Source organism: Pantherophis guttatus, chromosome 3 (assembly GCF_059756535.1).
Source record: "Pantherophis guttatus breed Tessera chromosome 3, ASM5975653v1, whole genome shotgun sequence".
In the NCBI taxonomy this organism is placed as follows: Eukaryota; Metazoa; Chordata; class Lepidosauria; order Squamata; family Colubridae; genus Pantherophis; species Pantherophis guttatus.
Window position 1 is genome coordinate 59,927,610 of NC_142065.1, and position 15,197 is coordinate 59,942,806.

General features: G+C 38.1%; 1 protein-coding gene across 3 annotated transcripts in view; it reads right to left on the reverse strand.

Annotated features, from left to right (window-relative positions):
• Nucleotides 1-485: 485 nt before the first annotated feature.
• MKNK1 (MAPK interacting serine/threonine kinase 1) overlaps nt 486-15,197 on the reverse strand; it is a 28,999-nt gene continuing 14,287 nt past the window's right edge. For all 3 annotated transcript variants that reach the window (XM_034415014.3, XM_034415011.2, XM_034415012.3), the window contains exons 5-14: nt 14,906-15,003; nt 14,286-14,365; nt 13,774-13,847; nt 12,911-13,015; nt 10,737-10,792; nt 10,537-10,632; nt 5,036-5,230; nt 4,147-4,311; nt 3,609-3,652; nt 486-2,861 (exon numbers count right to left, since the gene is read on the reverse strand). In XM_034415014.3, coding sequence (XP_034270905.2) covers nt 2,633-2,861; nt 3,609-3,652; nt 4,147-4,311; nt 5,036-5,230; nt 10,537-10,632; nt 10,737-10,792; nt 12,911-13,015; nt 13,774-13,847; nt 14,286-14,365; nt 14,906-15,003 — 1,142 coding nt within the window. In that variant the 3' untranslated portion in view covers nt 486-2,632. The remainder of the gene's footprint in view (nt 2,862-3,608; nt 3,653-4,146; nt 4,312-5,035; nt 5,231-10,536; nt 10,633-10,736; nt 10,793-12,910; nt 13,016-13,773; nt 13,848-14,285; nt 14,366-14,905; nt 15,004-15,197) is intronic.

Consider the following 15,197-nt stretch of genomic DNA (forward strand, 5'->3'; position numbering starts at 1 on the left):
CTTAAGGATCAACTAAGTACATTTCGCTCTAGCTTTATTTTTCTTTTTTCCAAAATGGCATGCTTTGATATAGAATTAAAAATTATATCTGTAATCTAGACATACATTTATATTTTAGATTTTACATTCCATATTTTGAATTATCTTGTGTTTCTATCTAAATGTGATGTAAATGTGCCATACAATAAATAAATATAGAATTAGCACTATCCAAAAAAAAAAACCTAGCTGAGTCTCTCTCATTCTCTCTCTCTCACACACACACAACACATACCCTCACACACTCACAAAAAATTTTTGATCTTAATATTAGAAACAACTCTGGCATAAATCATTGGCCAGAATTGTGGACAGCTTTTCTGAGACATGATGCAAAGTGCTGTAAAAAGAAAGGTTAATGTCCATTATATAACACACCCTTTGAATTCCAGATTGTGAAAGGGGGTGCTTCTTTAACTCTACAGATCAATAAGGTAGCAAACTAGTTTATAAATTAGACAAATTTAATTTTCGTTACACTGCAATAATGTGTCATATGGAGATATTTCCTGAGTTTATCCAATGCTTTCACAGTTAACCACGGAGTACATTACAAATGTAACAGCAATTTAACAGTATTTAAAAACCAACATTATTAAATGTACAATATATAAAAACCTTAAGCGCAGCACCCTTTGTACATGTTTTTATCATCACTACTAACTTAAAAGTGTATAAAACATAGAAATTATATTTAAAGGCAGAGCGTGAAGTTATTTGACAGGCAAATTTTGGAAAACCTCAGTATTCTTCTAAAGTTGTTGGATTTATCTTCCTACTCCATCGGTATTAATACTGATCTTCAAATATTAGATAATTCCTGCTTTATGTAATGCACTGGCCTAAATTTCCAATTTTTTATTTTTTTAATGAATTTCCATGAGATGAATAGCTTTCCAAAGATTTGTAAGATGTTCAATTCCTAAATGTAAGTTTAAAATGACTATTGTAATCATGAGTGATCGCATGAGAATTTAGCCACAATTGTACACTGTATTTTAAAATAAAAACCTGACTTTGCAGTCCTAAGTTGTCTTGCCATCTAACATTTACACTGAACTAGGTCTTCCAAGGTTCAAGTTGTAAGACTGCTTAATTGATGTATATATGTGTATGTGTGTGCATTTCTCTCTCTCTCTCTCTGAATGTGTATGAGAGGCCTAACATTAATGCATGAGCAATTATTTGCAACTGATAATGGAAAAATCTGGCTATAGAAATCCCTTTCTCCACTTTCACTTTTACTGTCCTTATATAAGATAAACTATGGAATATACGTCTCAACAGCAAGAACCACTCCAAGTCTATGCTGATTTGTCCAGCTCTATATGGATCTAGCTGCTTGCCTACAGAGATAGGAAAACTGATCAAAATGGCACATACTTAAATATTTCACAGTTAACAATTAAGTGCTTTTTTCTCAAGTATTCAAGGTGACCAGAAAAAGGAAAGGCCTCCTGAGTGCATGTGTGTGTCAGCCACTTGCTCTATTTTCAAGTTGAACAGGAACTGTAATTATTTTAACTTTAAAGAGACCATCACTTTAACTGTGATGGTCTCCAATAGCAGATGCGGAATAATGATTCAAATGATGACTCAAAAGACCAAGGATGATGGACTGGCATCAAATCCCTCTCTTGGTTCCATGCTTACAGTATGGGAACAAATCAAGGAGGTATTTTTTAAATGCGCTCATTCCTTGTTTTAAAGGTAATGAAATGGAGGTTCATGCTTCATTCTCTGCCAAAGTTTAGCAAGGAGATCATTCTTTACTAGCTCTTCAGCTCCAAGATCTGTCGTTTTTTATTGTAGACAGTTTCTTAAAAAAATGCCTCACATTATCAATGCACTTTCATGTACTCTACCTTTTCTGATGAAAGGAAGGAAGGAAGGAAAAAAAGGAAACTCCAGATTAAATAACCTTCATTCTTAAAATAGACACCCCGGTAATATTATAAAGGGTAACAACATTAGATGCAACCCCAACAGTAATGAATTATTATTAATGTCCTTTGAAGTTTAACTCAAACTATTAATAGACAAAGAAAGCTAAAAAAAAAAAAAAACCAGAACAATGAAGTTTCTCTAAAAGAAACCCATTACAATTTTTTGTGACTGCAAGTAGGGACTTGGAGTGGTAAAAATACTGAAAGATCCCTCAATACCCTTTAAATTCGGAGTTCTATTAGTTCCAAGGCTTGGCAATAGAGATATATCCTCTGGTTTTGGACGGGAGTGTGCAAATATTGCCTAAGTGGTTTGTTATATTGCAACAGAGCAGCAATTTTATCTAAGAACTTCACAGAATTCAAAGCATTTATTTAAAAAAAAAATCCAAAGAAACTGTCCTTTACATCATTCTCCTCCAAGTTTTGTTCTAAAATTTCTTTGTTGTAAAGAAACTAATACTAATACTGTGTTTCCTCGAAAATAAGACCCTCTCTTATATTTTGTTGAACCCTGAAATAAGCGATTGGGCTTATTATCAGGGGATGTCTTATTTTGGGGGAAACAGAGTATACTGATTGGTGATGAGTACCTTACCACAATTATAACCAATGCTAACCTTGAATTAATAAACATAAAATGTACATTAAAGAGCTGCCTGAGGAGCTGGCTGGAAGTCACTGGATTTGGTAGCCTGGGCCATGGCTCTACGTTTGGCAAGGCGGGATTTAGAGGGAGGAGAAAGCTTCATGGAGCACATGGCCTGTGTGAGGCTTTCCTGTTCGTCACTGAGTTGATTTTCATGCTGGGAGAGTTGGCGGTTCAGAGCAATAGCTTCAGCGGCAAAAAGAGTCAACTCTTTTGTGCTGCTGTTCCTGCGGGAAAATTAAGAAAAGAAAATTAGTTTATACCAGAGGAACTAACAATCTAATTGTGAAGCCCATCAGAAAAGCACAAGTTGTCTCTTCATTACCTTCCTTATAATCAAGTTAATTTTGTGATTCATCTCCAAACAAGAAGTGATGGGAACAATTAATGGCTCTTCAGACCCAAGAAACAATGTTTTCTGGGAAAGTTTTACCAATTAATACAACCCTCTGCTTTCTCTCAAAATTCCTCTGATTGCAATGGATCTATCTTCTAAGCCAGTGTTTCTCAACTTGGTTTAAAAAATGGATCCACTGCAATTTTTTTCAACCTTGGTAATTTTAAGACTTGTGGATTTTGACTAGTGGTGGGATTCAATTTTTTTTACTACCAGTTCTGTGGGCATGGCTTGGTGGTATGGCAGGGGAAGGATACTGTAAATTCTCCATTCCCATCCCACTCCAGGGACTCCTGATCAGCTGAGACTCAGGAGGCAGAGAATAGATGGGGCGGGGCCAGTCAGAGGTGATATTTACTGGTTCTCCGAACTACTCAAAATTTCCACTACTGGTTCTCCAGAACTGGTCAGAACCTGCTGAATACCACCTCTGATTTTGACTCTCAGAATTCCCTAAGCAGTGTGGCAGGATGGGGAATTCTGGGAGTTGAAGTCCACACATCTTAATGTCGCTAACATTGGAAACAGTTCTAATCACTTTTTCAATTCATTATGACAAACTTCTAGAAGAGCTTACCTTTGAAGAACCTGGGGTGTAGGTAAGCCTCTTTCAGAAGCATGCTGAAAGCAACAAAAAAGTTGCAGTATAAGCGAAGCAACCCTGGAGAAAATCTTTACTAATCAAAGGATACTCAATCTTCACAGTTCATTACTTTGAACACTTTTCTGAATAAGTCATATTTTAACAGCAAGATGTTATGTTGGCTGACTAGATATTGGCAATTACAATGTCCAAACAAGAAATGTTTATTAAAGAACAATATATTTATATTAACAGAAATTGGTTCTTCTAGTGCCAAACAACCTTTTGCTACTCAAACGAAAATTTTAAGTACTCAGTAATAAAGAATATTTGTAGATATAGGAAACCAATAGCAGACCCACTGTTTTACTTAGCTAGAATAAGAAAGGTCTCTGCACTGGGAGATTGTTTGTATCATTGCAAGCCATTAGGGATCTGGACTCATGTGGTTTAAAACAGCATCATTGTTTTCACATTTTTCCCCATCATAGATATGACAGCTGTTTTCAAATTATTAGAGGGCACCACTTACACCTTGTACCCAGGGATGTTTTAGAACCTGGGCAGCGCCAAGCCTCAGTTTGGCATCACGAACCAGGAGCTTTGAGATGAGATCTTTGGCTTGACTGGAGATACCAGACCAATCCTTGTCAGGGAACTCATACTTGCCTTCCTGGATACTCTCAAAAAGCTTATTCTATGAGGGAAAAAAAGTATATTGGGTTTTTTTCAGAGGCTGAGAGTTCAGAATTAAAATTTCAATTTTTTTTCCCAGTCCACAAAATAATGTTACTTATTTAAAACCTATTTAGAGCTCCCCATCACTGCCTCCCACTATGCAGATGAAACTTTGGAAATATTTTTGCCATATCTTTGCACTTAAAACTCCTTAGCTTTTAAGGAAAACTGCATTTCCCTGTTTCTCAGAATGTATTTTAAAATATATTCACAAATATTTTTTAATATTTTATATTAAATATTTTATTTAATATTTAAATGGATTACAGTTTTTTTTAAAAAAATATTATTTCCCCTCTACATGCAACAAAGGTCAAAACTGGGAATCGTAGGAAATATACTTTTAGTACAATTCTTGAGAACACAAGACTGGAAAACTTGCTCTGAATATAAAACCTTCATATTCATTATGAGCTTATAAATTCAAATTGAAAACAGCTTTAATTGCCTTCATTCCTCAAGTCCATAGATGTCTCAGAGGATATCCAAATAGTTTTAAAGAAGCTCAATGAAACCTGCTACATCAGAGGAGGGAAACAATGGCTTGTTTTTATGACTTGTGGACTTCGACTCCCAGAATTCCTGAGCGTGGAATTCTCGGAGTTGAAGTCTATAAGTAATAAAGGGGCCATAGTTTCCCACCTCTGTGCTACATTATTACATGTCCAAAATATACTGATTACCTGACAAACTTTGCAGACTTCTCCCCTGTCCCAGCCACAGTCTGTACCACAATTACCCACAAATGGAGGATAGCCACTTAGCATGATATACAAAATCACACCTAGGCTCCACAGGTCGCACCGCTTGTCATAGAATGTGGCTTCTTCTGTGAAGACTTCCACCACCTCTGGCGCCATGTACTCTGCAGACCCACACTAGCAAGATACAGAACTCGTATAAATAAAAATAAATAAATAAATAATTTTATTTCTATACCGCCCTTCTCCCGAAGGACTCAGGGCGGTGTACAGCCTATTAAAAGCACAAAGACAGACTAATTTCAGCTCAGATTTAAAACCCCAAAAATTTAAAACACCCAATTTAAAATCATTACATTGATAGCCCAGCCTGGTGGAACAGCAGGGTCTTGAGGGCACAGCGAAATACACGGAGGTCGGTGATCTTACGCATTTCCAGGGGCAGTTCATTCCACAGGGCAGGGGCTCCCACAGAGAAGGCCCTCCCCCTGGGTGTCGCCAGCTGACATAACTTGGCCGATGGCACCCTGAGGAGACCCTCTCTGAGGGAGCGGACTGGCCAGTGGGAGGCTATTGGTGGAAGAAGTTGGTCTCGAAGGTACCCGGGTCCTATGCCATGGAGCGCTTTAAAGGTGGTGACCAGCACCTTGAATTGCACCCGGAAGACCACTGGGAGCCAGTGCAGCTCGCGCAGGAGGGGTGTCACATGGGCACAACGAGTTGCGCCCATAACCATCCGCGCAGCCGCATTGGAGCCTCCAAGTGCTCTTCAAGGGGAGCTCCATGTAGAGAGCATTACAGTAGTCCAGCTGGGAGGTGACAAGGGCGTGAGTGACCGTGTGCAAGGCGTCCCGGTCCAGAAAGGGCTGCAACTGGCGAATCAGGCGAACCTGATAGAAAGCCCCTTTGGCCACGGCCATCATATGCTCTTCTAAAGACAGCCGTGCGTCCAGGAGGACACTCAGATTGCGAGCCCTCTCTGTGAGGGGCAGAGATTCACCCCCAATAGTCAGTGATGGCACCAGCTGACTATATCGGGACGCCGGAAGCCACAGCCACTCGGTCTTGGAAGGGTTGAGTCTGAGCCTATTTCTCCCCATCCAGACCCGCACGGCCTCCAGGCAGCGAGACATCACATCAAGGGCATCGTTGGGGTGGTCTGGGGTGCAGATGTACAGCTGAGTGTCATCAGCGTACTGATGGACTCTCACCCCAAAACCACGGATGATCTCACCCTGCGGTTTCACATAAATGTTGAATAGAAGGGGCAAGAGGACCGACCCTTGCGGCACTCCCCATGCAAGGCGCCTCGAGGTCGACCTCTGCCCCCCCTGCCAACACAAACTGCAAACGGTCGGAGAGGAAGGAGGAAAACCACCACAGGACGATGCCCTCTATTCCTAACCCCCTCAACCGTTGCAGCATGATACCATGGTCGATGGTATCAAAAGCCACTGAGAGATCTAATAGGACCAGGACAGAGGAGCAACCCCTGTCCCGAGAACTCCAGAGATCATCCACCAATGCGACCAATGCCGTTTCTGTGCTGTACCCCTGCCTGAAGCCCGACTGGTACGAGTCCAGATAGATAGCTTCATCCAGGTGCCGGGGAAGCTGTCGTGCCACCACACTCTCAACAACCTTTGCCACAAAACAAAGGTTGGAGACCGGACGGTAGTTAGCTAATTCAGCCGGGTCCAGGGAAGGCTTCTTGAGGAGGGGCCTCACCACCGCCTCTTTCAAGACGGCGGGAAAGGCACCCTCAATCAAAGAAGCATTTATAATCCCCTGGAGCCAGCCTTGTGTAACCTCCCAGGAGGCCAGTACCAACCAGGAGGGACACGGGTCCAATAAACACGTGGTGGCACTAATCTTACCCAGAACCCTGTCCACATCCTCGGGAGCCACAGGATCAAACTCCTCTCAGATAATATTCTCAAGACCTACCCTCGTCTCCTCCCCTGGACTCATCCAGTCGGAGTCCAAGCCTTCCCAAATCCGAGCAACTTTATCATGCAGGAATTGCACAAAATCCTCAGCTCGACCCTGAATCAGACTGTATCAGACAGTTGCAGAAAAGGAAGCATTCACAGCACAGGTAGTCCTTGCTTAATGACTGCCTCATTTAGTGACCATTCAAACCGTGTAAAATAAACAGCTTTGCAACCCCCTCGCACTGATGCTACTCTCACAGCATCCTGTGATCACGTGACTACCGTTCACATGTTTCACAACCAGCTTCCAACAAGAATGGAGAACCTGGAACTAATGCTGCAAGTGGTGGTCACATGATATCTCACTTAATGACCCCAATGACTCATTTAATGGCTGTGATTTATGGAAGTGATTCCATAAGCCCGATGTGATCATACAATTTTCTGCTTAATGACGACAGTGCTTCGCAATGGAGCTGCTGCTTCCAATTGTAGTCATTAAGGGAGACTACCTGTGCCGTTAATACATAACTTTTTTTGGAAAGGCGGATCCACCCAAAACCCTGCATGTAGTACCCATGCTTAAGATCAATGCACTGCAGTTCACTGAGTGACCGTTCACAGCATTAAAAAAGTGACTTATGACCATTTTTCACATTTACGACTGTTGCAGCATCCCCATGGTCACATGATCAAAATCCAGATGTTTGGCAACTGGTTCATATTTATGACGGTTGCAGCGTGCTGGGCTCATGTAATCAGTTTTTGCGAACTTCTGACAAGCCAAGTCAATTTAACGACTGCAGTGATTCACTTAACAACTGTGGCAGGAAAGGTCGTAAAAGAGGGCAAAACTCACTTAATGAATGTTTCACTTAGCAACATAAATTTTGGACTCAATTGTGATTATAAGTTGAGGACTACCTGTTATTACAAATTATATGATTAGTAACATCTCATAGCTATTTGGAGTGACTATTTTTCCCCATAAAGCTGGCAGAGTATTAAACCCAATGCAGGAAATTCTGCTGCTGTTAATTTTAAATCAGTATCAGTTTAGTAGCAGAATACTGGCAGATGCTGAAGAAGTCCAGAAGGATGGAGGAAGGAAGGGACGATCTAAGTCAGGGATAGCCAACCTTGGCAACTTTAAAATCTGTAGACTTCAATCTCCAGAATTCCCCAGCCAGCATATAAAGATTCCAAAGTTAGACACCCCTGATGTAATCAGTTCTATCCAAGTTTCTGTGATTATTATCCAAGTTACTGTGATTATTACTGTGATTATTATTTCTCATTGATTTAAAGCAGTTATCTCTCTGGAGATAACTACACAACTCATTCAGTCTAACCCTGGCAGATAAGAGATTCCCAGACCCAGACACGCTGTAGCGTAAATTTAATTCATATTTTGTAGCACAATACAAACTGAATATTTTTAAAGCCAAGATTTTTTTTAAAAAAGTGAGGGCAGCATTTCACACTTTATGGAAATAAGCATAAGATTGCTGGTTTACCTCCCACAACCCTGGCAATAAACTATGGCACAGTTGCTGGGCAACAGCAAGAATTATCAGGACGCAAAAATGAAATTGAGAATGTTAATTTGTAGATGTCTCAGTATAGAGTACTTGAATATACGCACAATTTTAGAATGTTTTTTTGCGTAGTAACAAACAGTTGGCTTGGTGATACAACTCAACCTTGCAGATTTTAATTAAATGCAAATATACCCATTATCACCCCAAACCTCTGCAAGTCAAGTTCTGTGATTAGTTGGGTCAGGCAATGCATAAAAGCTGTTTTAAATACATAGTTTAAAATTCTTGCAACTCTCTTTGAAATGTCTTGTCCAATATGAAGTGACTTATTCTAATACCGTTTCATATTCACTCATTTCCAAAGTTTAATCTCTCCCAAACCTTTAATGTTTGGTCAAGGAGTTTTGGAGAAACATATACAGTAAACCATGTTCCAGGGACTTTATACCCACGATTCCATACCATGTGTTGCAACCATCTGATAGCAATAGCACTTGGACTTATATACCGCTTCACAGTGCTTTACAGCCCTCTCTAAGCGGTTGACAGAGTCAGCATATTGCCGCCAGTGTTTCTCAACCACAACAGCTTTAAGATCCCAGAAGTTGAAGTCCACACATCTTAAAGTTGCCGAGGTTGAAAAATACTGAGCTAAACAATGACAAGAAAGAAAACAAGTAAAAGCAAAATCTGAATCCTTCCAATGTGCATTGATAAGGAATTGTTGAGATTGAGGTGCCCAATATATTTGATTATATTTTGTTTTTGAAAATAACACTTCATGTTCTCTCTTCTTAATTCTCTAGTAATTTGATTACCTAGCCAAGATAATGATTTTATTTAGCATGTGCAAGCCATAATTTTGGAATTTGGCGTATGAATATGATGGCTGTTAACAGGTTAACTGTCATTAATCATATGAATAGTTTCAATGTTAAAAAATCTCTGAAATAACTTTGCAAAAGGACTGTTCAATCAGTTCTATTATGCAGCATTAAAGATGCAAGTCTTGTTGGCTACAATAGAATAAACATGATGTAGGACAATAAACCAGTCCGTTTGTAATTTTTCTTATTTATTTGCACTCTCTTGGGTACACTCACAGGGACTTGATACATATGTAATTCTGCTTTTCATACTACCATTTTCAGCTATCTTTAGGTTTCCTGCTTCCTGGTGCGATTCCACTCATTTTCTTATGCTGCCCCTTACTGGATGGAATTGCCCATGACAATTCCCTTTTCTGTCAAACTTTGCATCCATTCAAGGAATCTTTTGGAACAACTTTTTCCTGACACTGAAGTATGTAAAACTGAATGCTTATTCAGCTTACGACACATTTATATCAGCTTCAAACTGCCTATTATCCAGTCAGGGCTTCCTGTATCAGAACTGCAGGGCTTTCCCATATTTTACTCTCAAGTATTCTGCTTATCAAATGAATATATATAATATTTAGCATGAGTAAAGATACCGTGATGGCCCATCATGTCTTTTAGAACAAACAAATACAGTCTGCTTTTTTAGATCAATATTTTCTAAAAACACTGCTAAACTGTGAGAACTTATTATACGAAGACTGTTTACCTGCTTGAGAATACTGCTGTAGCAAGAAAGCATTAAAAAAAACATTTCCAAATATTGTATATATGAAGCCAAATGATACTTTACATTAGGACTAATGTCAAGATTTCCATGATCTTATTGGGAGCTATTTTCTTATAATTTTCAAATCTGAGAAATGCAATTTATAATTTATTATTAGAGTTATTTGCAAACTTGAAATTTACTCTATAATCTATATTATCATCTATAATCACCCCTCAAAAAGTTAGCAAGATGTTGTCTGGAAAATACAATATTGACATGCTTGATATTTCACTTTTTGCAATTCAACTAAACTCCAGCTAGGTTGTGCATCTGAGCAACTCTGCAGCACAACATATTGAATTGTTGCCCTCTGTTTTCACATCATAACCAACTCTTCAAAATACAGGAGCCTACGTACCGGAGTAGTCAGTTCAGGAGTAGAGATTGGAGTACATGCACTGTTGAGTTTCACCCCACTTCCAAGATCAAAATCACAAATTTTTACAGGTGATACCTGAAATGGAGTAAGAAGGAAAAACATATATAAGTCAAATCATTGAGGAAATAAATTAAGCCTAATGAAAAGTAAACAGGTAGAATTACTAAACATAGACACACCTTATTGGGAGATTCACAGAGTATATTCTCAGGTTTTAGATCTCGATGTGCAATACCTAAGAAGTAACACAGAAAGACAATGAGTCATGTCCAAAACAACAATGCCAAAAATAGAGAAAATATTTGCTTTTTGGTGTTTGCAGTAGCTACTAATTCCACTGCACTTAAATCATCTCTTAAAGTTACATTCAAACTTCATGAAATATTCCTGGATATTTTCCAAATAATTGTACAGGAGAAATAATATACATTAGAATAATGGCATTAAAATAATATCTTCACATGAATCTTGAACTCCCACAAATTACATAGTACAATCCAGGCATTTAAGAAGCCTTTCTATAATACAAAAAATGAAATGTATTGGCTAATGGACTATTCTTTATAGCTCTTGATAAGAGATGTATGTATACCTGTAATACTGGTACATTTTTTTAAAGAACAAACAATAAAATATGTTCCCTTCATAAGTTCTTTGTGTTGTCAATACACGGATACCAGCAGTGACTCGCTCCTTCACAAGCTAAACCAGAGTTCTAAAGAGTCCTGAGGGACAATGGCATAACTTCTAAAGTCAATGCTTGACTCGCATTTTCACCCACACATAGAGTATTCACAACTGTGAGAAGGAAACCTATGAATCTTACGTTTCCAAGGGAACTGGACATGTATAAGGATGTGTAGGTCTTCAAAAGGAGAGTTTTATTTTTTCAGAATTTTGACCAAAGCATTTGTTCAGCTGGGAAACAAAAGGGTGCCCTGCTTCTAACCAGAAGATAATGGGATGACTGAATTATATTGCCCAATTGTTAATATTTCTGCACACAAGTAGCAGCCTGTGTTAGTGAAGCGAACTCAGGCACACTGATTTATTTAGAGACAAAGAATCTCATATAGGATGGCTGGGGATGAACTACATAGGCCATTAGTGCTTACTTTTGATGTTGGTAAGAAAAAGCTATGATAATGGAGGGCAGGGGCAGGCTGGCTTCAAAATACTTTGTAATTACATTGTAATTTCAGTGTTTCCGTAACTGCACTGACCTTTTCATGAAGGTGGTATTGATGTGTGAGGAGGACAAACCTTTTACTCACTTCAAATTTAATTATAGAGGTTTTATTGTTTTTTTTACCGGCCAACAGACTACATAGAAAGATGATGTGGGTTTAAAAATAAATGTTTTACTTAAACATTTTTTAAAATTTTGAATTTATCATCTGTACCATTAAGTGTCACTGTTAAGGTAAAGTGGTGAGCAAAACTTACGTTACTTTGATCCGTGGCATTAGAAATGACCATTTATACAATTAAAGGCTCCCCAACAAATGGCTGTCTAGTTTGCATTTAAATACATCTAGCAGAGGAGAGCCACTACCCCGCTTCATAACTGGATCAATTTGCAAACTACTCATATTCTTATGAAGTTTGTTTCTAATATCCAGCTTATTCCTGCCTTCCTAAACCTAAATCTATTGTCCCATATCCCAGTGCAAGTCTTGATTTTCTGTGTGACAGTCTTAGCTATTTGAAAAACTCTACCAGAATCTTTTCTTCACAATTATTTCATCTGTCTTTATCAGACTTAATTTCTAATTTCCCAATCATCCTTACTTCTATTACTTATGCGCGTTATATTGATTTTACATTTTTATTATTAATGAACAGTGTGGCACTATTGTACCATTCTGAAGGCTGTAATAATGGACTGGAAACTGGAAACTTAAAAATTTTTACAACCTTATGGTAACCAGGTTGGGTTGCATGCATAATTCTGTATGTTTTTAATTTTTTAAAAAATCATCCATGCTACTTCATAGCCTAGCCTCCTCCACATACTGCAACATATCTGCTTACAAGGCCTGTGGGTCACTTTTAAGCACACAGTTAATATGAGCATTAATCATCTTCTCTAAATCCCCTATAAGTGTCATTTATATTGAATCATCATTCCTGTGCAATAACTCAATAGGGACTATGTTCATTCACTGTACCTCAAAGGCAACAACCACAGTGTCAAAATCCTTATGCTATTATGTCAGAAAAAGACATCCAAAATGCTTAAACAAAGAAATAAACTTAATTTCATGCTGGTCTTTTAAGTATACAAGCAACTTTGCCTAGCCTGAAAGCTGATGGCTAATGAGCTTGGAAATAGGAATATGTATGTTTTTACCTTTTGTGTGCAAGAAATCCAATGCACAGGCAATGTCTCTCACCACCTGGCTGGCCTCCCTCTCATTAAAGTGCTTTTGCTTCTGTATATGAGTCAGGATAGAGCCTATAGAGGAAAGACGGCAGGTAGATGCTTTTAGGCAAAACATCTGAAGATATCAAACTCTATAATAAGTATAGACATATTTGTGACAACTAAATTGCCCAGGTTCCTATCTCAACAAAAATAGCAGCAAAGGTAATTACAGAAGAGAAATTGATTTTACAGCCCCCACATCACAGCTCAACAGTTGGAGACCATGCAGACTGGTCTGTTTTCTTCAGAAACAAGTGTGACATTTACTCCAAAGTTCTTTATACAAGATTACTATTTTAATCAGGAATGAAAGGCCAAAAGTTTAAAGAATGTTCACATTTTCTGAACCTCCCCACCCCCCCATCAAAGACGAATTTTGAATATATACTGTAGATGTGCAGATTTTTACTGTGAAATTGTATGATACTTTGTCACTGCAGAGAGGGACACATAATCTGTTTCCTAACTTCATATTTTTTATATCTGTGACCAATTCTCAAAACTAAAAAGCACAAGTTATCTGCACTTTACTATAATGTAATTATTCTGAGTGACTTCAATTCATTTTTTAAGAACCATCCCAATATTATCTGGATAATATTTCAGCTTCATACATGAATACAATAATAATCTTTAAAATAGGCTATGAATGAAAATCCAAGTGTTATGTAATAGAAGATAAAACTACATATTTCGGCGAAAAGTTTGAATGATTAAACTAAGGCGGGTCACTGTTATAATAAAATTGGGAGGGGGGCAGAGACAAAGGAAGGGGAATACATACTTACCTCCTCGCAGTTTTTCAAACACAAGGTAGTACTTTACACTATCTTCAAAAAATTCTATTAATTCCAAAATGTTCCTTAAAAACAAGGCACAGGTGATCATGCTAAGTCTTATTTTCTTAGTACATCAAAGGCACAAGTATCCCCCAAAGTGTTATTTGAAATATTCTGATGTTTTCAGATAAACAATAAAATAATCACATTGGTCTAATCCTAAAGTCATCAGTATGACAGTTTCTAAAATTAATCAGTATCTTTAATAAATATGAAAAATAATTCACTTGTATTCGCTCTTTTCATTCCCAGGCCTACATTATTAAAAAAATATATAGGAGCTGAAAAATTTTGGTAGAAGCAGCTGCTTCAAGTCTACCCTTTGTGCTTTATCAACATAATTTACCGAGGGATGTTATTTGCTTTCTACAAATATACCAAGAATAAACAACTGCTGCCAATCTTATTTTGTGGAATTTTTAGCATACTAATTTCTAACATATTAATACTGTAATACTTACTTATTGCCCTGACACTGATACAATGTTTCCACTTCTCGAAATACCCGACTCCGACTATGTCCAGCATTTTTTTCAATTATCTGTTGCAAAAGTAGAAAGTTTTTTTTAAATGAAAAACTTCTTGCAGAATGAATATTGCATTATATCCAATTCTGTCTGCCTGCCAAAACTGGGTTTTATTGACAGATCAAAATCACTTCTTGCACCACGTTACAGATCCACTCAATCCTGAAACCTCCAGATGAGCTTTCAGAAGCCTTCATGGAGCATTGGGAATAAAAGTGAGGGAAATTCCTGTTGCAGAAGTAGAAAATTTTGCATGATGCAAAATGTTGCCAATGACACAATCTTTTCATTTCAATATGTTGAAGGGGGAAAAAATGGTTAGAGCTAGTATCGTTTGGGGAACTATGGCCCTTTTATGACTTGTGGATTTCAAATCCCAGAATCCCTGCCTCAGTTAAAGTCCATAAATCATAAAGGGCCCATAGTTCCCTACCTCTGAAATCGTAATTAGTGTAGTTAATAACTGGGTTCTTGTAGGTTCTCACAGAGGAAATCACATTTTTAAGCAATAATGCTCTTAATCAAAAGGAAAATTGTGATGCTTTTTTCCTCACCTTAACTGCATATTCCTTTCCAGTCTGCAAGCTAACTGCTCCTTGAACCTTGGCATAGGAGCCCTCACCAAGCATCTCTGCAGTGAGCTTATATAAATCTGCCAAATAATAATAATAGTAATAACAGTAATAATAATAAGAAACTATGCGATTATGGATGAAACATGTAACAGTGATACCCACTGTCATCTGGACACTTGGTACCATGTCTAAGAATTTTGCAAAATACATCAAGAAGCTACAGCTTCCTGCTCTAGCACCAGCGAAGCAAAAGACTGCGCTACTAGGAACA